The 23,918-nt window shown below is 46.3% G+C and overlaps 1 protein-coding gene and 1 long non-coding RNA gene across 4 annotated transcripts in view; one reads left to right on the forward strand and one right to left on the reverse strand.

The window, feature by feature from the left end:
* The window catches only part of LOC308466476, a 137,904-nt gene extending 136,855 nt beyond the window's left edge, over positions 1-1,049 (reverse strand). The window contains exon 1 of the long non-coding RNA XR_013980833.1: positions 991-1,049. This is a non-coding gene — a long non-coding RNA (uncharacterized lncRNA). The remainder of the gene's footprint in view (positions 1-990) is intronic.
* Positions 742-23,918, forward strand: LOC308466423 (lymphocyte activation gene 3 protein-like). 3 transcript variants are annotated; one of them, XR_013980820.1, is made up of 9 exons: positions 13,975-14,343; positions 14,632-14,791; positions 15,523-15,749; positions 16,828-17,085; positions 17,539-17,832; positions 18,856-19,140; positions 20,357-20,469; positions 22,253-23,482; positions 23,518-23,918. XR_013980820.1 is itself a non-coding variant. In XM_080987185.1 (8 exons), the coding sequence occupies exons 1-8, from the start codon at positions 771-773 to the stop codon at positions 22,355-22,357; spliced, it is 1,476 nt and encodes a 491-aa protein (XP_080843311.1). In that variant the 5' UTR covers positions 742-770; the 3' UTR covers positions 22,358-23,918. The 3 variants fall into 3 exon arrangements, 2 of the variants coding, with proteins under 2 accessions (XP_080843311.1, XP_080843310.1); XM_080987185.1 differs by lacking the exon at positions 13,975-14,343 and adding an exon at positions 742-804 and having other exon boundaries at positions 22,253-23,918; XM_080987184.1 differs by having other exon boundaries at positions 22,253-23,918.

A 23,918-nucleotide genomic window follows, 5' to 3' on the forward strand; every position in this document is an offset into this window, starting at 1 on the left:
AGTGAGCAAAACCCCCAACAACCCATGGTTTCAATAAAACCCAACTAGGACAGAATGAGGTTTGTTAAACTGTTCTCTGACTGACACGCCTCCTGGGATTTGGACATATTTCTGGAAAAAGGCTCATGGTTGTTAGAATATTCTATCAGAATATTGCCTGGCAGAGTAGAGACAAGTGAGGCCTGCCTGTTGCTTGGGAGAAGCAGGAATTACTGTGGTCCTGCTATCTCACAAGGTTCAGTCTGCAGAATTCCACTTAAAGGTCTGCAGCTTGAAAATCAGTCTTTGCTTGAGACTTGACTACAAGCCACAGTAGACCGGAGGATGGGAGGTGTAGTCCAGGGGTCAGCAACCTAAAGCCCATGGGCTGGAAGTGGTTCACGGAGGCCGTTTAACTGGCCCCCGAGCTGCCCTTGAACCAAGCCACCCACTCGGTGAGTCCCCGCGCGCTGTGCTAAATCAGTGCAGTGCAGCACGCGGGGACTCTCTCCCCTGGCTCCGGAAATCACTTCTGCGCATGCCCAGATGCCAGAAATCGCTTCTACACATGCCCAGATGCCGAAAATCACTTCTGCACAGGTGCAATTTTCAGCATCTGGGCATGCACAGAAGTTATTTCTGGTGCTGCGGACATGTGCAGATGCGATTTCTGGCATCACGATGCGTCAGTCTGGCCCACTGAGGAACTCCGCAGGAGTGATCCAGCCCATGCCCGGTAAGCCTTGCTGACCCCTGGTGTAGTCCAAAGTTTCTGGACTAGGCTGCAGCAGATGGGCTTAGAATGGACCATTGGCCTGATTCAAGGTAAGAAAGCTTCAGGAGTTCTTACAGAAACACAGCCATCAGATTCATAGATCATAGAATTGTAGAGTTGGAAGGGACCACAAGGTTCATCTTCTAGTCCAACTCCCTGCAATGCAGGAATCTTTTGCCCAGTGTGGGCCTCAAACCCACGAACTTGGATTCAAAGTCTGATGCTCTACCAACAGCAGTGGCGTAGCGTGGGTTGTCAGCACCCGGGGCAAGGCAAGTAATTTGTGCCCCCTAACCCGTGGATTTGCGCCCCCTAACCCTAACCCACAGAAGTTGCGCCCGGTGCGGCCGGCCCCCCCTGCACCCCCCATGCTACGCCACTGACCAACAGAGCTATCCCAGCTGACTCAGAGAACCTCTTTCCCAGCAAATAATTTCAGAGGGTGACTGTAACAGTTGCTTGCAGTGAAAATGAAGAAGAAAGCTTGAAGAATGAAGGCCTGGTGAGAATAATGGCTGCCCAATATACCATATTTTTGGCTCGATAAGACGCACCTAGTTTTTGGAGGAGGAAAATAAGAAAAAAATATTCTGAATCTCAGAAGCCAGAACAGCAAGAGGGATCGCTGCGCAGTGAAAGCAGCAATCCCTCTTGCTGTTCTGGCTTCTGGGATAGCTGCGCAGCCTGCATTCGCTCCATAAGACGCACACACATTTCCCCTTACTTTTTAGGAGGGAAAAAGTGAGTCTTATACAGCAAAAAATATGGTAAAACCCAACTCAACAGTTGCACCAGTGGAAACTTAATGTGCAACAGGTTGTTTAAAAAGAGGATTAGACAAGTTAATGGTCCATAAGGCCATCAGCGGCTACACCTTACAGTAGGTATATCCAGTTATCACTGGAAGGATTTCCAGGTGGGCAAGTACTGTACATCAAACACACCCAAATATTCCCAGCATGGGAAGGGTATATAACAGGAAAATCTGGAGATGGTTTCTCTGCTCCCTCTGGTGGCCACACATAACACTGCTTCCATCTTTGTGACACCAGCTCCTGCCAGGATTTTGCGTTTTTTTTCAGGGTGGGAACTACAGACACCTCTAAATCATAGCTGTCAACTTTCAGATTTGAAAATAAGGGATCAGCAGCCTCAAAAATAAAGGATCAGCAGCCTCACCTGTCCCGGGGACAGTCTACGGGATATCTAACAATCCAGGATAGCAGAGGGAAGCAGCGGGAAACGGCGCTGGAATAAGGGAATTTCCTGCACAAAAAAAGAAGGTTGACAGCTATGCTCTAAATCTCAGGCTGATTTCTGGCTTTCCTTGACAAATGAACTAAAGAAAACTGTGTGCCATGCAAGCGGTCCAGCAGAGGCGATGCTTGACTCTTACCTCCGTTAAAATGCCGGTTCTGTCAGTGCCTGAGAGCCATTTTTCATGAGAAACTCTGCATATATGTTTTAAAGCAGAACCCCCAAGTGCCTCTATCTTCCAGGGAGAGTCCTGGATTTATAGAAGCTGCCCTGGTTTTTTATTGGATCCTGGAATGTCCCACTCTTCCTTAGGACATTCCTATTTCTGTCTACTGTCCCCAGGATTCGTGAGGAAGGAGAAGTCAGGGGTTTTGAATGTATGGTGTGGATCGATGTGTTGCCTCAGAATGCATGTGGAAGATCATTTCTTTGAATACTTCCTGGGAGTAAAAATCTATTCCAAGTTTTTTTTTTGTCTTTACCTTGGAACCCACCCTTCCTCCTTTAACTTTTCAACGCCACACCATCATCTTTTAGTCCATGCAACATTCTTCAGAGAGACATGTAAAGTTGTTGTTGTTGTTTAGTCATTTAGTCATGTCCGACTCTTCGTGACCCCCTGGACCAGAGCACGCCAAGCCCTCCTGTCTTCCACTGCCTCCCGCAGTTTGGTCAGACTCATGCTGGTAGCTTCAAGAACACTGTCCCACCATCTCGTCCTCTGTCGTCCCCTTCTCCTTGTGCCCTCCATCTTTCCCAACATCAGGGTCTTTTCCAGGGAGTCTTCTCTTCTCAAGAGGTGGCCAAAGTCTTGGAGCCTCAGCTTCACGATCTGTCCTTCCAGTGAGCACTCAGGGCTGATTTCCTTAAGAATGGATAGGTTTGATCTTCTTGCAGTCCATGGGACTCTCCAGAGTCTCCTCCAGCACCAGAATTCAAAAGCCATCAGTTCTTCAGTGATCAGCCTTCTTTATGGTCCAGCTCTCACTTCCATACATCACTACTGGGAAAACCATGGCTAGTGAGGAAAAATTTCCGGGTCAGTTGCGCACTCGGTCCGTGGAAACTGGTAGGGAAGAGAAATAGGATTCCGATTCTTTGCTTCAGGCATTCCGGTGTCTTCCATTGTACTGCTCTTGCTGCCTTCGAAATGCGCTCTGCGCCTGCCTTAGGCTGCAACACTTGCCCGTGGCTCCTGGGACTCCTGAGATCTGACCCTGCTGGTCTCTGACCTGGAACAACGCTCCTGTTTTTGCCAGATTCGAAAAAAATAAAACTCTGGTTTTGTGCAGACATGCATGTTTAGCAGTTAGCAGCGGTGGAAAACTCCCTGTTCTCGCCCTCATAACAATACTTGTGTTGGTTTTACTTTTGGTGTCACACTAGGAAAATGTAACCGAAGATGGCTCATTGTTGTTTCAAAGGCCGGGTTTTTTTTAAAAAAAACAAAACCCCAAATGTTTTGTTTTTATTTCTTTTTTCCTGCAAGGGAATCCCACGAAACATTGCTCATGGTGATGCAATGTGAAGATAAATATGGTAGCCACAAGCAGGCAGTCAGGCCGAGCACAAAGTCATTTCATAAATGTACAGAAGAGGACAACAGAGGACGAGATGGTTGGACAGTGTTCTCGAAGCTACGAACATGAGTTTGACCAAACTGCGGGAGGCAGTGGAAGACCGGAGTGGCTGGTGTGCCCTGATCCAGGGGGGTCACGAAGAGTCAGACACGATTAAACGACTAAACAACAACAGCATCACTGAGCTAATGAGATGTGCAATTATATGCATACAGCTCCCATTTGTTTTGATGGTTGCCAAGGCTGTTTCTAAGTCTCAGATTCTAAGCTGTAGGCCATGTCCAGAAACCTTTGGGAGAAGCCAGAAGTGTTTAAAATGGTATCATAGTGCTTTAAATGTGTGGAATGTGGTGATAGGGGACAGATCCTGAGAAGTCAGGACTAAGGAGAGAATGGGGCTGGTAGCACCCACTGGGTGGGTGAGTGCAAAGGGCGGCAGGTCTCCCTGTGCCACATAGACATGGGTGCTCAAACAACTGGATATACTTTAGTTTCATGAAATGTTATGATCCACCAGGGACCATTTATCACCTGCTATAATATCACGCTTTGCTTTTTAGGCTAACCTTTGTCTCACCATATGGTCTGAAGGCACGTGAGGCCACTGCTGTCCTTGAAGCTAAGCAGCTCCAAGTCTGGCCAATGTACGGATGGGAGACTTTTAGGGATGTATATGCTGCTTTGGGTTGCCAGATGGAAGAAAAGGGAGATATAAATGTAAGGATTTTTTTTGAAAGCACGTGTCTTTTCCTATGTTCGCAGTGACTCACGGTTTTAAGCAAATTAATCTGACTTCACTTTACACGAGTAGGGGGAGCGAAACTGAAAATATTCTGCCCCCTCATCCAAAGATTCCACTCCTTCCACAGCAGCCTTTTATTTCGCAATGGATATAATTCATTCATTATAACAACTGTGTTGTTATTGCTGCTTACTTGTTTTCTGTGCAAACTAATTTTTGTCCAGACCTAATTTGCAGTCCCATCTTCAAGCATGGTTGCTGTACCAGCCTGTCCACGGTAAACCAGCAAAATACTAAGGATTTTTCAGGGTTACTGTTCCTTTAATTAGTGATTTCCACCTTGTTGTTTTCTTTTAAAGTGGCTAGTTTGCTTTTTCCTGACCCGCAATTAATCCCTGTTTTTGGGTGGGGGTTAAGAACTCCTCTTTGCAGCCAGAGCAACTGCTCATTATTTTTAAATTTTGTTTTTTGGGGGGTAGTGCAATTTTGCTACTGGGAAATTAATGAGCAACTGCTCTAGCTGCAAACAGCAAAAAAAGTTAATTAAACCTGCCCCCCCCAAGTGGGAAAGAGGAGCCAATTAAGGATTTATTCAGGCATGTTGAGGCTAAGGTAGCCACAGGAAGCAATCAATTATCTGCTTTAAAATAAAGAGGCAAGGAGGAACCAATTAATTAAAGGGGCAGTTGAAGGGAGATGGGAAACTTTGCCGAATGGGATTTACTCCTGAGTAAACATATGGTGGGCTCTGGCTTATTCGGACAGACATTTCTGAATTTTTATGAAGGATTTCTATTGTAAGTTTTGTGGGAAATCACCCTTTAAAATCTACTAATGGATTCCAGAAAAGCGATGCTTAGTTGTTCTCACTTGGTAGGAAAGCAGTCCATGAGGAAGTGGCTAAAATGGTGAATTGCGCCCCATAATAGGTCAGAATCTTCTGTCTGCTGCTCTTAATGACAGCCATAGTCACCATCTACAGAGTTTAACTGATCATGACTCATGCTAGGGGCCATCCCCCCCAACCCCCCCCCCAATATACCCTAGATGAGGATAATGAATTGTTAGTCAAAATGACCTTCCTTATCACCCAGGGATGTGGCAATAAGGTTGCATACCCTCCAACATTTCTCCGATGTTTGCAATAAAGGTAAAGGTAAAGGGACCCCTGACCATTAGGTCCAGTCGTGGCCGACTCTGGGGTTGCGGCGCTCATCTCGCTTTATTGGCTGAGGGAGCCGGTGTACAGCTTCCGGGTCATGTGGCCAGCATGACTAAGCCGCTTCTGGCGAACCAGAGCAGCGCATGGAAACACCGTTTACCTTCCTGCCAGAGCGGTACCTATTTATCTACTTGCACTTTGATGTGCTTTCGAACTGCTGGTTGGCAGGAGCAGGGACCAAGCAACGGGAGCTCACCCCGTCACGGGGATTCGAACCACCGACCTTCTGATCGGCAAGTCCTAGGCTCTGTGGTTTAACCCACAGCGCCACCCACGTCCCAATGTTTGCAATAGAGATGTCCTATTCCATTATTCTTATTATTACCCCGCCCATCTGATTGAGTTTCCCCAGCCACTCTGGGTAACTACCAACATATATAAAAATGTAATTATAAAACATTAAACATTTTCTTAAAAAAACTTCCCTGTACAGAGCTGCCTTCTAAAGGATGCCTTCTAAAGGTTGTATAGTTACTTATCTTCTTGGCTCGGGAGTCACATAACTCCATACCCACCAATATTTATCCAAAGAAAACAGGGACATGCTAAGGAAAAGTGGGACCTTCTGGGATCAAATCAGAAACTGGGACAGCTTCTGTAAATCCGGGACTGTCCCTGGAAAATAGAGACACTTGGATGGTCTGAAGTTGTTTGCATCCAGCAGGTCCCAGGGAGTGCTGGAAAAGACAACACAGAGCGAAGTCATCTGACCAGCTTCTTATGTTCTTATTTTCTCTCTCTCTCACACACACAAACAATGTGCACACACAGCTCCCAGCTGACAATGACATCCTCCTAAAGGCATAGGAACAAATTCATGCTTTTTGTGGTCTCCATGCTATTTGCCTGTGGTATATAATGAGGGGAAATGGAGGGTTATCACACAAACATGGGTTAGTCTAGTAAACACCTGAAAGAGGAAAATAATCAGTAAGTGTCTCTGACTGTATGAACCGACTTGCCCTCCAGTTCGTATCCAGAGTTTGCTTCTGCTGAGAAGCAAAATGACTATAGAAGCTTATATTTGCCCACAAATACGGAAAATAAAGCAAATCATGGGTGATGGGTTACCAGCTAGTGACCGGGAACTTACAGCACTAGTACAAGACCTGTTTGGGTCACCAGCAATTTTGGTTTAGCTGAAATATGTATTTGAGGCTTTAAAAAGCTTTCCAGGAATACAGCTGTGTTGAAGGATCTTTTAACCTCAGTCTATGCAAAACGCCAAACTCTTATTTCTTAGAAAAATAGGACCTCATCTTCTGTGGAAGGAGATGGGACTTGCAAGGGTGCCAACTTGCATAAAATATGGGGGTGCTGGTGCTGGCTGGGGTTAATGTTAGTTTAGTCAGTTCTATTTTTCTAGAGAAAGAGGTGCTGGGACTCGCCATGAAGCCTCCCTTGTTCTCTTAGAATGGCAATGGCACCCACCTGAGAGGTACCAGAACTGAGTTCTGTTGAGTTTTGGTGGGGAAAAAACCATGGCTGTAGTCAGTGCCAGATTTACGTATAAGCTAAACAAGCTATAGCTTAGGGCCCCACTCTCTTGGGGGCCCCCAAACAAATTAAAGAAAAAAAACCCCTGGATGTACATTTCTAAAATATAAGATAAAAAACAAATAAAACAAAGCCTACATACAGCAACAGTGTTTTGTGTTGTGTAGGCTTCTATGATGTAAGTAATGGGCCCTGCCTGCTAGCCCGCTCCCTAAAATATCACTGGTTTGCTCATTTCTATATACAGGGTACCTACATTCTACAAATGCAAATGGCTTTACATACCTGTTAGGTCCATAATTTACCATATAGCATATATTCAACACAAAAAACAGCAACAATTTATTGTTGACAAAGGACAGTTGGACGTATAAAGGGCCCCATTACCTTCAGTAGCTTAGGGCCTCATCAAACCTTAATCCAGCCCTGGCTGTAGTCCAAAACACCTGGAGGGCACTAGTTTGGGGAAGAAAACTCCAGGTGAGCTGTAAAGTACCTGTACACAGCAGCTCTTTTCCTCTGTGTGGTTTAAAAGGAATGAGACAGTCAGCAGGGAAATGGTTAAGCTCCTCTGCTTTTCCATTCCCCATTGTGCTCACCTGAAGCTGCTTTTCCAATTCAGAGCAGACCAGTGGACAACTATTATTTGGGCCAGCCCACCCATGGGATAGGGATGCAGGTGGCACTGTGGGTTAAACCACAGAGCCTAGGACTTGCTGATCAGAAGGTCAGCGGTTCAAATCCCTGCGATGGGGTGAGCTCCTGTTGCTCGGTCCCTGCTCCTGCCAACCTAGCAGTTTGAAAGCACACCAGAGCAAGTAGATAAATAGGTACCGCTCCGGCAGGAAGGTAAATGGCATTTCTGTGCGCTGCTCTGGTTCGCCAGAAGCGGCTTAGTCATGCTGGCCACATGACCCGGAAGCTCCCTCGGCCAATAAAGTGAGATGAGCGCCGCAACCCCAGAGTCGGTCATGACTGGACCTAATGGTCAGAGGTCCCTTGACCTTTACTTTTACCCATGGGATAAGGTGAGGCAGCCGCACCAGGTGGCAGGATCCACGGTGGCAGTGGGCTATGTACGGGAGTAAAAAATAATATTTTGTTCATGGAGAAATTGGGTGGGTAGGTGGGAGGGGGCTCGGAAAGCCACAAAAAAACTTTTGACATCAGAACATTATAGCTAAAGGTGAGCAGGTCTAGGCTGACTGCGGAACAGGTGGGTTAATAGATGTGGTTGTGAATGGCATTCAGTGTTCTGGAGTCTTATGCTTTATATATTGTATTCTTTCTGGATTTTTTATGTTTCCTACAATGTTTTTATTTTTTATCCTTTCACATATGCTTTTATTGGCTTTTTCTTTGTAAACCACTTTGCCTTTTAAAAACAGTAATAATGAAAAGTGGTATATAAATGCTTTTAGCAAATAATAACAAATGGTATTACAGCAGGGAACCCACAGGAGCCGTTAATTTTTTAAAACAAACTTCTACAAAAATTAAATGACAAATTTGCAGGGGTCTTGGGAGGCCTCAAAAAAACGTACTGGGGTGCAGATGTAGCCTGCAAGCCAGAGCTTTCCAAACTTTTCATGTGGGTGACACACTTTTTAGACATGCACCATTTCGCGACCCAGTAATTCATTTTTACTAGCAAACCAGAGGTTAAACAAACCCTTTTCCAGTCCCGGGAGCAGCATGGGAGCCTTCGCATGACACGCCGACACACTAATGTGTCGCAACACAGTTTGGAAAGCATTGCTGTAACAAACCCAGATATACATTTACTGAAAATCTACAGGCATAAATCTGTTGCATATCTTAATAGCTACGGTAATGGTACCATTTTCAAACAGGTTTGTGTTATTAGCTTTAACTTACACCTTTTTCTTTACCCAACATTCTTCTGCTTTCAGGTATGTTCACTGTATATGAAAATAATTCCATCTCCCTTTTGACATTTCCAAAATTTACCTTGTATAATTGCACAGGTGATACATGCTGGCACAGCATCCTTTTAAACAGTTATCTTGATAACTTACACAAAGTGTAATGTTAATTACTGCCTTGCACAAATATTCCAACATCAAATGTTACAATGTTTCGTGAATCTTGTCCCCATTTTATCATACCATTTCCTTGCAAGAAAGTCATCGTGATATGTTTAAAAGATGTAATTTTTTAAGATAGTATAGTCACATAATTGAAATCCATTTCTTTATAGCTTCTTATGGAAGCTACATAACCGCAGATATTCAAACCACGGCAAATAGAGAATACTAAGAATAGAGTAACTACCCTGCCTTTTTAAAATTTCAAACCTTCTAAAACTGGTAATTCGAACTCTCTTTACTTGCAGATATAGCTGATCAAGATATTCTTTTTCTATATTTATCACAGCTCCTTCTTAAATTCTTAAATTGTCTATTAAAAAATATGCTCACAATTCCATTACTCCATTATTCCATTACTCACTATATACAACTTTGTAATAATATAACCTCAGGTTTGATACACGAAAGCCGCCTATATGTTTCTCATCTGCCGTCACTTTTTCCTTAATTCTTGCTTATTTCTTGGTCCACAAAACCTTTTTATTAGTCTATTCCATTTTCTAATTTCACTTTCTTCCATTTTTATTGGCAAATCCTAAAAGCTAAAGTAGAATGCTCTCTGGTGCTTTGTTACAAGTTAAATTAAAAACAACAATAATACTTGAATAGACTATTGAACAGAGCTATCTGTTGCTTTCTCTGATCATGATTTTAATTAATTATGGCCATTTCATACAGACCCTCCAAGTGCAGTGGCAGAGCTTTATGCTCTGGCACCGGGGGGCAGGGCTGGCATGTGTCCGGGGGGGCAGGGCTCATTGCCTGTGGGGGCGGGGCCCCAGTGCGGGCGGGGAGGCAGCCGCAATGGCACCCCGCTGGGATCACGCTGCTGGGGGCAGTGCGCTCCCCCCACACTCCTCTTCCTTCGCCAGTGTCCAAGTGTCCTATTTTCCAGGGACAGTCCCAGATTTACAGAAGCCATTCTGGTTTCTGACTTGATCCAGGATTTTCCCACTTTTCCTTAAAGGTAAAGGTAAAGGTAAAGGTAAAGGTAAAGGTAAAGGTAAAGGGACCCCTGACCATTAGGTCCAGTCGTGACCGACTCTGGGGTTGCGGCACTCATCTCGCTTTACTGGCCAAGGGAGCTGGCGTACAGCTTCCGGGTCATGTGGCCAGCATGACTAAGCCGCTTCTGGCGAAGCAGAGCAGTGCACGGAAACGCCGTTTACCTTCCCGCCGGAGTGGTACCTATTTATCTACTTGCACTTGACGTGCTTTCGAACTGCTAGGTGGGCAGGAGCAGGGACCAGGCAACGGCTCACCCCGTCGCGGGGATTCGAACCACCGACCTTCTGATCGGCAAGTCCTAGGCTCTGTGGTTTAACCCACAGTGCCACCCGCGTCCCCACTTTTCCTTAGGATGTCCCTATTTTCATCGGAGAAATGTTGGAGGGTATGGAGTTATACAACCCCCAAACCAAGGAGATAAGTAGCTATGCAACCTTCAGAAGGCAGCCCTGTATAGGGAAGATTTTTAAAAAATGCTTAATGTTTTATTATGTTTTTATATTTGTTGGAAGCCACCAAGAGTGGCTGGGGTAACCCAGTCGGATGGGCAGGGAACAACAACAACAATATCCCTATTTTCATTGGAGAAATGTTGGAGGGTATGTTTCATGCATTATATGCCTATAAATCTGGCATCTTGGCTGGTATCTACTGGTAGACCTCCTACCTTCAAAAATTTGCAGGTAATGGTAAATAACCACATTGATGTTAGCTATTTAAGTAATTTAGGGTTTGGTGAATGGTGGGCGCCACTGCAACTATAAAAGAACAAGGGAGGTGTTCATGGTGAGTTCTGGCACCTCTTTTTCTAGAAAAATAGCACTGCAAATAAGTTAGTTAGGTAGGTCAGGCTGGTGTAGCAAGAACAACCTGTGACATGTTAAACCTTTGCAGATTTCTGATGGCTGTGAGCTCCCTGGGCCAGAGGCTACGTCACAGTCACACAGCTTTATCTCTCTTCTCTGAAAATGCCTTTCTGTGAGATCTTTTCTCGGTACCCTCTGACCCAAGGTTCCCTAGATGGGTCTTGTGTGACCTTCCATCAGCCGTCAATGTGCTGCTGTTCAGGGTTAGCGTTAGAAATTATAAACAAGAAGCCACAGTAGAGTCAGCGTTTAGAATGGGCTGAAACAAAGACAACAGAGACGTCAAATCTAAAGATAGAGGCACATGCTGAGTAAAACAAAACCTCCGGATGGAGCCATCATTTCACAGAAGCTCACTCAGCACAAAAGCACCTCGACCAGAAATGTCTCTTGAACCAGAGCTCCCATTCCCTCAGGACAGGCACCTCAACCTTAGTTCCCAGCTTGTTGATCTTACTTCCACTTTACATTAGTCCTTCCAACTCACCTGTGTGGATTGTCTTAAAGGTAAAGGTACCCCTGACCATTAGGTCCAGTTGTGGCCGACTCTGGGGTTGCAGCGCTCATCTCGCTCTATAGGCCGAGGGAGCCGGCGTACAGCTTCTGGGTTATGTGGCCAGCATGACTAAGCCGCTTCTGGCGAACCAGAGCAGCACACGGAAATGCCATTTACCTTCCCGCCAGAGTGGTACCTATTTATCTACTTGCACTTTGATGTGCTTTCAAACTGCTAGGTTGGCAGGAGCAGGGACCGAGCAATGGGAGCTCAGCCCATCATGGGGATCCGAACCACTGACCTTCTGATTGGCAAGTCCCAGGCTCTGTGGTTTAACCCACAGCGCCACCCGCATCCCTGTGGATTGTCTTATCTCCTGGCAAATTACAGGAGAGGCAACAAATGCGAGCTGTCGCTCAGGGACTGATCTGTAACGCTGCCAGATCCGTTCAACAAGCAGGATAAAAGGATAATGTTGTATGGAAGATGTCAGTCCTCTTATTGCAGATCGATGTTCCTTTCATGAGATGGTTAACTTGTCCATAAGCACGATGTCCCATAATGGCAAAATCCGAGCTTCAAAAAGATTTGCATTTAAAGTTTTCTGATGAACACCTTTTCCAATTGCATTGTTTGAAGATGTTGCCACAGGAAGAGAAGGCATGATTCCTTTCCCCCCACAAGATCTGTGTCAAGACAGTTCCTTAGTTCAAGGATGATCCAGCCCCCTTGATAGCCGTGCAAAATCCAAATCAGGATATGTATTTACATCCGGGAGCAGTTTCACTTGTAAAGAACATAAGCAATAGGATTCCATGAGTATTTGGCCCCATCTGCATTATACATTTAGGACAGTATCATGACACTTTAAACCCGTGGTTCCCAATGTGGGGGGCAATTTGATTTTTAAGGGGGGCAATTCAAGAATGAGTTATTAACAGGGAATGGCCTTTTAGGCTTCCTCCACATGAATAGGAGTTCACTTTTTGAATAATAAGGATTATATGTCACAAGGGGGGTGTGCATCAGGATTTTAGAGACACTTAGGTGGGGCATGGCCAAAAAAAGGTTGGGAACCACTGCTTTAAACAGTCATGGCTTTTACCAAAGAATCATGGGGACTGTAGTGTGTTACAGGTGTTGAGAGATATTAGGAGACCTCTATTCCCCACACAGGGACGCGGGTGGCGCTGTGGGTTAAACCACAGAGTCTAGGACTTGCCGATCAGCGGTTCAAATCCCCACGACGGGGTGAGCTCCCATTGCTCAGTCCCTGCTACTGCCAACCTAGCAGTTCAAAAGCACCTCAAAGTGCAAATAGATAAATAGGTACCACTCCAGTGGGAAGGTAAACGGTGTTTCCGTGTGCTGCTCTGGTTCGCCAGAAACGGCTAAGTCATGCTGGCCACATGACCCGGAAGCTATACGCCGGCTCCCTCGGCCAATAAAGCGAGATGAGCACCACAACCCCAGAGTCGGTCACGACTGGACCTAATAGTCAGGGGTCCCTTTACCTTTTATTCCCCACACAGAGCTACAATTTCCAGAGTTCCCTGGGAAGAGAAATTGCTTGTTAAACAACTTTGGGAGTTGTAGCTCTGTAAGGGAAATAGGCGTCTCCTAAGAACAGGGCCAGCCCACCCAGGAGGCAAGATGAGGTGACTGTCTCAGGCGGCAGGATCCACAGGGACATCAGATCCTGATGTCCATCTTTCTCTCCACCCGCCTCACCGTTCCTGGCATAGATCTTCCCTCACCCTTTCTTCCCTGGTGCCATTTTGGGGTCCACCTCAGACGCCGAAATTTCTTGGGCTGGCCCCGCCTAACAACCCTCATCACCGTTAACCAACTGTAGTTCCCAGGATTCTCTGGTGCAAGCCATGACTGTTTAAAACGGTATGCTACTGCTGTAAATGTATAGTGCACATGGTGCCTATCATGCAACTCCACTTATATTGCCCTCTCCTGCACATTCTTAATGGACACTGCCAAGCTGCCTCTTGAGGAATTGTTCTTCAAGACTGGCCTTCTCTAACCTGGATCCCCCCAGGTGTTTTGGGCTGCAGTGCAGGATGTGCTGTCAGGGGCTGATGGGACTGGTAGTCCAGACCATCTTGTGGGCCCAAGGTTGGGGGAAGTTAGCTGATCCAGACCTGGTCAGAACCTCCTTGGTGCCCACCTTCATGTGGTCCAGCAGCATCAGCATCTCCACATTCTCAAAGCATCACCAGCACCGCCACGTTCTGACTTAACCAAGATAAAGAAACCGTACCATAAAAGGGAAAAGATGAAAGAAGAGCACCAAAGAAGCTGTGCGATGAAAGGGTGGAGATCAAAGAAAAACACCCAGGGCACTTCCTGAGAAACTGGCCCTATGTACATTTTCCACTGCAAGCAAAACCATGAAGAAAAACAACGGTTACTGAGTGGACCGAATGAGATGGAAACAGTTTCCATTGCAAGTTGCTTTCTAGAACTCACTCGGCTGCCTTCCTGCACATGGCTCAGCCTGGGGCCGATTTCTTGGCTGTGACGTCGCTCACTGCAGCGCCGCCAGGAAACCAGCAGCCCACCTGCAATATAAGGGTGACTACGGAAGTCTTTGATCAGAGATCCACCTCCATTTCCTTAGCCTCAGGTTCTTGTGTGGTCCATCTCCAGCTCCCCTTTCAAACCCTTCCCTTTTCAGCCAGAGGGAGGAGGAGGAGGAGGAGAAGCTTGAGGGCACTCACCCACTTGTCCCTGTGACACCACTATGACTTTACTATTCTTCTTCTGGACTATTGTCCTCAGTCTGCAGCTGACTATTGGTAAGGAAAGAGAAGAGTGGCCCAGGATACCTGAAGGCAGGGTGGGGTTAGTGGTTGCTATAGGCTTTGCTTCAGCTTTTTTTGCATCTGAGCTCCTGCAGGAGGTCTCCATCTCTGCTCCATGCTCTTAAGCAACAAAGACCCACCCCTTCCAGACCCTAATTTCACTCCCTCCATTTTATCACGGCAACAGACCTGGGTGGCATAGGCTAGGCTGAGAGATATCGTCCTCTCAGGCATGTTTGTAACCTCATCTTTTCCTTGATTGGCCCCACAATCTTCTTGCAGTCCAAAATGTTCCTTGTGCACCAGGAGAAGCATGTAGGGTGTGGGCTGAAGAAGGCGGACGAGCTTTGCTTCCTTGTCACCTGAGTCGTCGGAGGATGAAGAGCAGCTTCAGGCAGCTGTACAAGGGATTAGCTCTTCGCTGGGTGCATCATGGAGACAGGTAAGGCACCCATTTCTATGCACTCAGGGTTGGGGGGGGGAGAGGGGGCTTTCAATCACCGTATTTTTCGCTCTATAGGACGCACCCGACCATAGGACACACCTTGTTTTAGAGGGGGAGAGCAAGAAAAAAAAATTCTCCCCCTCTCTGCTCAGCGCCCCTTCAGCAAAGAGGCAGGAGAAACGGAGCCCCTTCCATTTCTCCTCCCCCTTTGCTGAAGGGGCGCTGCGCAGCTCTCCCTCTCTGCTGAAGCCAGGAGAGTCTTGCTCTCCTGGCTTCAGCAAAAGGAACCCGAAGCCTTCGGAGCGCAGCGCGAGTTCCCGCTGCACTCCAAAGGCTTCAGGCGGCTATCCCTGAAGCCTGGAGAGCGAGAGGGGTTGGTGCGCACCGACCCCTCTCACTCTCCAGGCTTCAGCGAAAGCAACGCAAAGCCTCCGGAGCGCGGAGGGAGCGCTCCCTCTGCGCTTCGGAGGTTTCACATTGCTATCGCTGAAGCCAAGGAGCCTGCATTCGCTCCATAGGACGCACACACATTTCCCCTTCATTTTTGGAGGGGGAAAAGTGCGTCCTATAGAGCGAAAAACACGATACTTTTATTTACCACTTTCTCTTCCTTCCCCTCAACTCCCTCCATTCCACCTACCCCCACCTCTCTCCTGTATCCCCTTTCTGGGCTACCACCCCACTCGTCCAACACTTAACAGTTGCGTTTCCTCCTCCATTTTCCTCAGCTCCCACAGGAAACGCCACTTGGTGCTCATGGTGGAGCCAAGCGGCATCAAGAAAATGGCCCGTTCCACGATGCACCGAGCAACCGTCTGGGACCCTGGCTTCATCCGTGGGAATTTTTCGCTCAGGATTGAGCCGCTGCAGAAAGAGGACGCAGGAACCTACGTGGCTGTGGTGAAGTTTGCCAAAGAGGTGTTGCGTTGCCAGGTGGAGCTTGGCGTGGTGTCAGGTAGGTGAATCTGACAGCTGGCAGCAGCTGCAGGAAAGACAGTAGCCAGGTTCTGTCAAGCAAGCTATCTGAAGAGCTACTTTGGAACGTGGAAGGGAGAGCATGGGCGAGGGTAGCCAAACCCTTCCCTCAATAGCTTTAAGCCATTTTTCTAAGCCCTACTCACTTCCAGCCTTGGAGGTGGGCTGGGAGAAAAGTTCTTCAAGAGATGGAGTGTAAAGAGGGGAGGGAATGGCAGGGGCGTTGCTACACGTGCGGTGCAGGCCTGTGAGGCAAGTTGGCATAAATTGGCAGGTGGTTCTGGGCAAATTAAGATGGTGGATGGCTCGAGTGTCACTGGCACTACACTTACCCATGCTGGTAAGTAAGGGATGGAAGGATTTGTCAATTTCAGTCCTCTTGGATTCTCATTTTCAAATCTTAGATTCAATTCTCTACCTTTTTGCAGCGATTTGCATTACAAAAAAATCCTCATGGAAATCCACTGGCATTTTCATGGGAGTTTCTCCCAATAAAAGTCTTTTTTGCATGCAGTTTTGACAGATGAATGCATTTTTGCACGTCTTCTTCACTAATTTGTATGCAAACTTTCCCCTAACAGAATGAATTTTGCAAACACTGTTTGACAAAATTCAGATAAGGGCAAACTTCAAAGGATGGCTGTGTTTCGGTTCTCATATTATTTTGGAAAATGTTGGTTTTTATAAATTCACCTTTGAATGCAAACTGAATCTAACAACTGTTCCATCCCTACCTGAAACCAAATATCTGTTGTTGTTCAAGTCTCTAAAAATAGAGGGAGGTGACAAGAGACCTGGAGCTGGGTCAGGCCCTGTCAGCTACCCCTTAATAATGCCCTTGCAGAATGGTTTGACTCCCCTCACCAATCCTCACTTGATATGTGAATGAGGCAGAATTCACCCCTCTTGCAAAGAAAAGGTGACGGCACCATTTCATCCGCTATGCCCCTTGGACTTGACTGCTTTCTCCAGAAAGGAACAGATGGAGATGTTAGCTATATGATGAAAGTCATATCTTGTGATATGGACATCAGTGTGTGATTCTCCTTTTCCTTCAGTGACTCCTGATTCTCCCGGTCCCCTGATTGAGTCTGAACCTATCCAGTTAACCTGCAACTCCACACATCCAGAAACCCCCCAAGAGATACGCTGGTTCCATGCAGGTCTGCTCATCGCCGGCTCTGGTCGGTTCTGTTCCCTGAACCAGACTCTGGTTATCTCCAGATCATTCAGGAGTGATTCTGGGCCCTGGGTCTGTGAACTCACCTTTGCAGATGGGGAGAGAATTTATGCCACGTACAACCTGAAAGTCATAGGTAAGATTTGCCTTTTGCTTTTCCTGTTTCCCCAACCATAGAGTGCTTCCTCTGAGGATAAAAAATACAATAAATATATATTCTCTTAAGAATCAGAACACATTTCCATTCTAAATTCCTGCCGTCCCTGGTGTATTTTGTGGGATTTGCAGAGCCAGGCAGAGGCCCTGGCCAGGTAGATAATGTGCCCCCTCTTTTTTTTACCCTGGGGATAACTGAAGTCTATACTTATTTATAAGTATAGAAATAATTTTCACAAAAGTTATGCTGACAAATAATTTTATTTCAAGGCTTGAACCGTATCTGCATATAAAGACAAAATGGAAAATATAGATAAATATGCTGACTGAGGCCCCCTTTGGAATTGGAGGCCTGGGCCAAGTGGCCCATATGGCCCCCCCTCTCTCTGGGCCTGATTCACACAATAGCATGTCTCTCCCCCCCCCAACCCAGGATTTGCTGAGCCAGCCGTATCTGTAGTCTATGCTGCAGCAGGATCTGATGCCCACCTGCCCTGCCTCCTGAACGACAATCCCACGGACTACGGCATTTCTAGGGTGGCAGTACGCTGGAGCTACGCAGCAAGGAGAGAACCAAAGGCAATAACCACCCTCAGTAATGGAAGCAACAGAAATTTTACCCTCCATCTTCCTGCGGTGGGTCTTGATGATGGAGGTTGGTACACCTGTGAGATCGCCATTCAAGGAACAAACATCACGAAGAACATCACACTGGCAGTAATGACAGGTGAGGAGCAGGGGCGGAACCAGAATTTATTTACAGTGGTACCTCGGGTTACATACGCTTCAGGTTACATACGCTTCAGGTTACAGACTCCACTAACCCAGAAATAGTACCTCGGGTTAAGAACTTTGCTTCAGGATGAGAACAGAAATTGTGCAGCAGCAGCAGGAGGCCCCATTAGCCAAAGTGGTGCTTCAGGTTAAGAACAGTTTCAGGTTAAGAACGGACCTCTGGAACGAATTAAGTTCTTAACCCGAGGTACCACTGTATTTCTTTATTTTGTGAGGAGAGGGAGACACAGAAAGAGCCAAGTAGATTTCTAGGTTGGCGAGTTGTGTCCTACATGTTAAGATCTCTGAAAGAAAAATGACAGCGGAGTCCAGCAATGGGTTGGGTGGAGAAGGCAAGTGAGGGGTGATCTCCTTGTCTGGGGAGTGTGCTTGTCCTTTCTGAAAAGGCGGCTTCAAAGGTTATCCCATGATGTTCTTATTGCAGGAAACCCATCTAGATGTCATTCAAATCATAGCTATTCAGTCTAGATTAATCAACCAAAGCTCTGGTAGGTGAATCCAGAGTGGTGGCGGCTGTAATGCCAGGAATTCTGCAAGTTGAGGGCAGGCTTGTGTGGTTTCCGATGTTGTTTTGATTTTGGCATGTTGCAACAACACAGAATAGGAAAGAAAACATTTTAAATGGCATTTACTGTACTTCTAATAACTAGGGAGAGCTTTGGTGAAATAAACTCACCTTCCCTTTTGCTTTGCTTTCCCCTCCACATTTCCAAAATGCATCGGCAGCGAGGTTTTGGGGGTCATGAAAAAATGATTTAGATTCATGTTCATCAGTTAATTGGTTAAAAGTCAGGTGATTCGCCAGGTGAAAATTGATTTGACAGCCCTAGAAGTAAGAGATGTCATGTGTAACGAATGGGGCCAGGAATAGACTCCGCTTCAAGGGAGGATATGAGAGAGGCAAGTGATAGAGGATAGAGAAATGAGTAGCTTCTGTTTCTTTCTTTCCATTCAGTCACCCCGAGCACTGAGGGGATCATCATGGAGGGATCTCGCCTGCAACTCACCTGCAATCTCAGCTACCACACAGGAAAGGAGCTTTTTACGTGGAAGTACCTCGGTTTGAATCCCACAAACATGTCTTGGCCTGAGGCTGCCTCCACGAGTTTTGGGCTCCTAAGCCAAGGCTCGACCCTGGAGTTTCCTCAGGTGTTGCCCAATGATACAGGTACCTGGGAATGCAGTGTCCATGGCCCAGATGGGATGTCAGGATCGGTGCAGTACCACCTTGAAATTGAAGGTACATTATTAATTTGCTTATACGCTATTAATTCTTTCATTTGTCATTGCTGAAATTTGTACCCTGTACAGTGGTATCTCGGGTTAAGTACTTAATTCGTTCCGGAGGTCTGTACTTAACCTGAAACTGTTCTTAACCTGAAGCACCACTTTAGCTAATGGGGCCTCCTGCTGCTGCCGCGCTGCTGGAGCACGATTTCTGTTCTTATCCTGAAGCAAAGTTCTTAACCTGAAGCACAGTTTCTAGGTTAGCGGAGTCTGTAACCTGAAGCGTATGTAACCTGAAGCGTATGTAACCCAAGGTACCACTGTACTCCGATCACATTAACAGGGCAGCTTATAGTAAACTGTTTTAAAGACAATAAAATAACGTGCTCATAAAAAGAAGCTAAACCCAGCAACTCCATAAAAGCAGCCTGAAAATGATATAGGATCTAGGTAGGTTAAGTCCAGTCAAAGGTAACTATGGGGTTGCGGCAATCATCTCGCTTTCAGGCCAAAGGAGTCGGTGTTTGTCCACAGACAGCTTTCCAGGTCATGTGGCCAGCGCTTCTGGCGCAACAGGACACAGTGACAGAAACCAGAGCGCATGGAAACGCCGTTTACCTTTCCGCCACAGTGGTACCTATTTATCTACTTGCACTGGCATGCTTTCAAACTGCTAGGTTGGCAGGAGCTGGGACAGAGCAACGGGAGCTCACTCTGTCACAGGGATTCGAACTGCCAACATTCTGATCGGCAAGCCCAAGAGGCTCAGTGGTTTAGACCACAGCACCACCTGCGTTCTACATATGTAGGATCTATATGTAATTGATCAAGACTGTGTGTGGACTACACAGGAAAAAACCAAGTAGTCTGTCTCCATTGATTCCAGAATAGAATGTGGTGCAGCCACCGACAACCAGTCTTCAGTCTCCATCTCCTGTTAGTTTTTCCCCAGCCACCATTGCTGAACATATTCATTATCCAACTATTGCCTCTGATGAATAGGCTTTCATGGTTCTTCAAATTCCTCTGAAAACCTCTGCTCAGAGACAATAGCTGGATAGAAAAAAACAAGCAGGTACCCTCTGTTAAACAAAGGGTCTTCTGTTCCACCTCCATCTTCTTTAAAAAAAAAATTGTCTGTTTCCAGCAACTAAGTGAACCCCAAGTTTTGATGCTTTCTGGTCCTTTTGATCCTCTCCAGATTATTTAATTGCAGTCTTGCCTTGCAGGTGCCCGGATCGCCCTTGTGCAGCCCAGAGCAGCTGAGAAGATCACTCTGGGGCTGATAGCCTTCCTTGTTATTCTAGTCTCCATCCTTGCTTTGACCTGCCTGAAACAAAGAGTAAGTCACTCCATCTGCTTTCTGTTCTCACCTGCTCTGCTCCTCTGGGCGTTTGGTTTTATTTTATTCTAGCAAGGCTTGAGTGGGGTGGGGACCCAAAAGAGAATTTTACGCTCTGTCATTGCTGAACGTCCAGCAATGCCAACAGACCATTCCTCCTGATGAGGCTTGAGACAGATGTAACATTTTCAAAGCCATGCCCTCCCTAAACAGCTAAAGTTGCAATACGAACCAGCCCAGGAATGCTAGTTACCGTATTTTTCTCTCTATAGGACGCACCAGACCACAAGACGCACCTAGTTTTTGGAGGAGGAAAACTAGAAAAAAATATTCTGAATCTCAGAAGCCAGAACAGCAAGAAGGATCGCTGTGCAGTGAAAGCAGCAATCCCTCTTGCTGTTCTGGCTTCTGTGATAGCTGCGCAACCTGCATTCGCTCCATAAGACGCACACACATTTCCCCTTACTTTTTAGGAGGGAAAAAGTGAGTCTTATAGAGCAAAAAATATGGTATTTATTCAGCCATCACTTTTCACTAACAAAAGGATGCCCCAAAGAAACTAACAACACATCTACTGCAAAATAGTTTAAAAAGTAAGAAAATGGTTTTTAGATCACAGGGCAGTGTTGGTGAGGGGTTAACACTGCACCATTTAAAATCTTTTCTAGATACCCACAGTTGTGTTGTTTATCATTTTAATGAAAACAGATGTCAAAAACCCTTTGAAAAGCATTGCTCTGGCATTAGGGCAGGGAGAAGTGTGAAACGCGTCTACAGCGAGACATGAGGTTTGCCACGTAGCTTGCTGTTGTGGTCATTGATTTTTCTTTAACCAATATCCGATGCAGGGAAGAAGCAGGATCTGACCCATGGTGTGGCGGACAGAGAGTAAGCCTTTGCCCCTGCAGCAGTTCTGATCAAAGCCACACAAATGTTAATCAATAGCATCTGTCTGTTATTGCCTATCATGTCATTAGAGATGGGTAACATAACTCTCCTCATTCAAATTCCATGCACCTTTTAAAATGTTAAGTTAAAAAAAAAAGGCTGAGGACAGATGAGACATTGTTTGTTTGTCTGTTTATGCACTATTTTGCAAGCAGCCTTCAGTTCTCTGGAAAACAAACAGACAAACATGTTTAAGTGTTCCTGATAATTGCATGATACCCCTTCATGCAATTCATGGATGTAGAAGGCTTAAGTCACATGCACTAATGTCGATGGAACAAAACAGAACATACACACAGAAAAAGTGCAAAGCCTGTAGAAAGTCAGGTGCAATTCTGCCTGAGATCAATGCATAGCTGTCAAGTGTCCCTTATTTGGCGGGACAGTCCCTTATCCCAGTGCCATGTCCCGCTGCTGTCCCTTATTGATGAGGCTTCATTTGGCTGCTGGCTGGGCTTTCTGCCTTTGGCTCGGAGGGGCTCAGAAGTTGAACATACCTGTGCCTGGAAAATCCCTTATTTTGGCTGCTGATCCCTTATTTTCGAGGCTGCTGGTCCCTTATTTTCAAATCTGTAAGTTGACAGCTATGGATCAATGGCAGGGTAGCATGGAAATCTCACAGCCCAGAAACAACCATTTTATCTCTGGCTCTGGGAAAGGAAAGGCCTTCACCAGGACATTGTGAAATGATGAACAGTTGAGCTTGCTTTTCTGATGGACTTTCGCCCCTCCAAAAAGCTCTGCTGCTGTACAGCTGATGGGACGTGAAACCTTTTGATATTGAAATAGACAGGAAGTAACTCCGTTGCCAACTACTTTCCCTCCCCCCTTTTAGACACGCTCCCGAAACTTCCCAGCATTGGATCTGATGCTAGCTTCCGCTTTGCCGGGGAAAGAAGTAAAGGATGAAGGCCTGGAGGAGAAGGGCCTGCAGATTTAAAAGAAGCAAGAAGGCTGCTTACAGGGCAACTCCCAAGGATAGCCTGATGGTCCTATCAAGTGAAGACTGCTTATAGGGACAGCCAAGTGCTTGCTCACCTGAGGTGTTCTCAAGCTATGAGGTAAAACACTTGGAAGGGGGATTTAATGCTCCCCCGTAGAACATGCCTTCCTCCCTATACCAGACAAGGCAAGAAGATGCACGTTGGACTTTTCAAGGGTGATTCCATGCACGCACACCCCATTTGTGTTGTCCCGCCAACCTGATATGAGAAGGGCTGCCCTCCCTGTGTGTAGCTGTTACAGAAAAAAAAGGGGGTTTGGCTTTTGCTGCCCAGCTCCCCAAGGGACTGAGTCCCCTAAGTCCATGATCAATCAGAGATGAAAGGATGGAGGCAAGATCCATAGAAAGCAAGGCAGATCTTTATTTTTCTGTTTAACAGAGTTCCCTCCCCTCCTTGCAAGGAGGTAGGAGAGACCCCAGTAGTGGTGGGAAGCCCATATAAAGACTTTTGAAATTGACCCCCCTGTAACCCAAGACCCCCCCCCAAAAAAACCAACATACCTACATCATAGAAGGAGGTGGTCTCCCACAGAAATTTGAGAGTGTTGCTTCTCTCCTGTCTGCCAGGATACCTGATAATGCCTTTTCCGGGTAGCTTGGCCATTCCTTTGATATGGTAGTTTCTGAATCTCTTACACATATTGATAGTTCCGCTCAGCTTAACAGATACTTGCCAGACTGTATTTCCAGGGATGTGTAGGTCCCTACAGTCCAGTGACAACTGGAAAGCTTTTTCCATTTCCTTCCTCCTTGCAGGGAAATATTTGAGGTCAATTTGAGAGAGTCAAAATGGCTTCAGGATTGCTCTCCTGTTCTATTTCAGACATGTGGTTTATCTACTTATGTATGTTTTTGCCCTGTACGTTTGTTCTATATTTGAGACCTTAGAATTCTTATAACATAGCTTTCCCCTATTGGTGGGTTTAGGAAGGGGCAGGAGAGTTTTGCTCTATTCCCCTTTCGCCTGTTAGTGGCCTGCTCCACAAACCTTTGCACGGGGCATCAGCTGGCCTGCATATATATATATATGGATCCCTGCATGTTCTGCTGTGGGTGGCACAGGTGGTCGGTTGGGTGCTGGGTTCATGGGGGCCCAGAAGTTGGAAAGGATTCCATGAAGGGCAAAGCCAAACGTTTGTGTGACATAGATCAAAAGCTTAGCTTCAGCCAGATACTAGATTATATGGCTGGAGGTGGGGGGGCACACGAGGGATTATGAGGTTCTTAAGGACACCACTTTGGGAGATGACAGGACCCTATGTGTATTTAAGTGTTTCTGCTTGCTTGTGTTGTGTCTTCCTGACCCCCTTTGGCATATTTTGAAAAAAAGGGGCGAAAGACTGAATGGCTAGCAGCATGACTGGAGAGGCTAGGAGACTCTCTTGACTCTAGATATTATGCCCCTTTTGCTTGTTACTGAATAATATTTTCATCTTTGCAATGATGGCATGTCTGCATTGAGATACTTTTATTAGCCAGCCCTTGCGGCTTGTAAGCA

Source organism: Podarcis pityusensis (genome assembly GCF_964106645.2).
Source record: "Podarcis pityusensis genome assembly, chromosome: 17".
NCBI lineage: Eukaryota > Metazoa > Chordata > Lepidosauria > Squamata > Lacertidae > Podarcis > Podarcis pityusensis.

Coding starts and splice junctions, on each gene's coding strand:
- LOC308466423 (XM_080987184.1), top strand. CDS start 14,289: ATGACTTTACTATTCTTCTTCTGGACTATTGTCCTCAGTCTGCAGCTG. Junction 14,792..15,522: donor TGGGTGCATCATGGAGACAG/GTAAGGCACCCA, acceptor CATTTTCCTCAG/CTCCCACAGGAAACGCCACT. Junction 17,833..18,855: donor CACACTGGCAGTAATGACAG/GTGAGGAGCAGG, acceptor CTTTCCATTCAG/TCACCCCGAGCACTGAGGGG.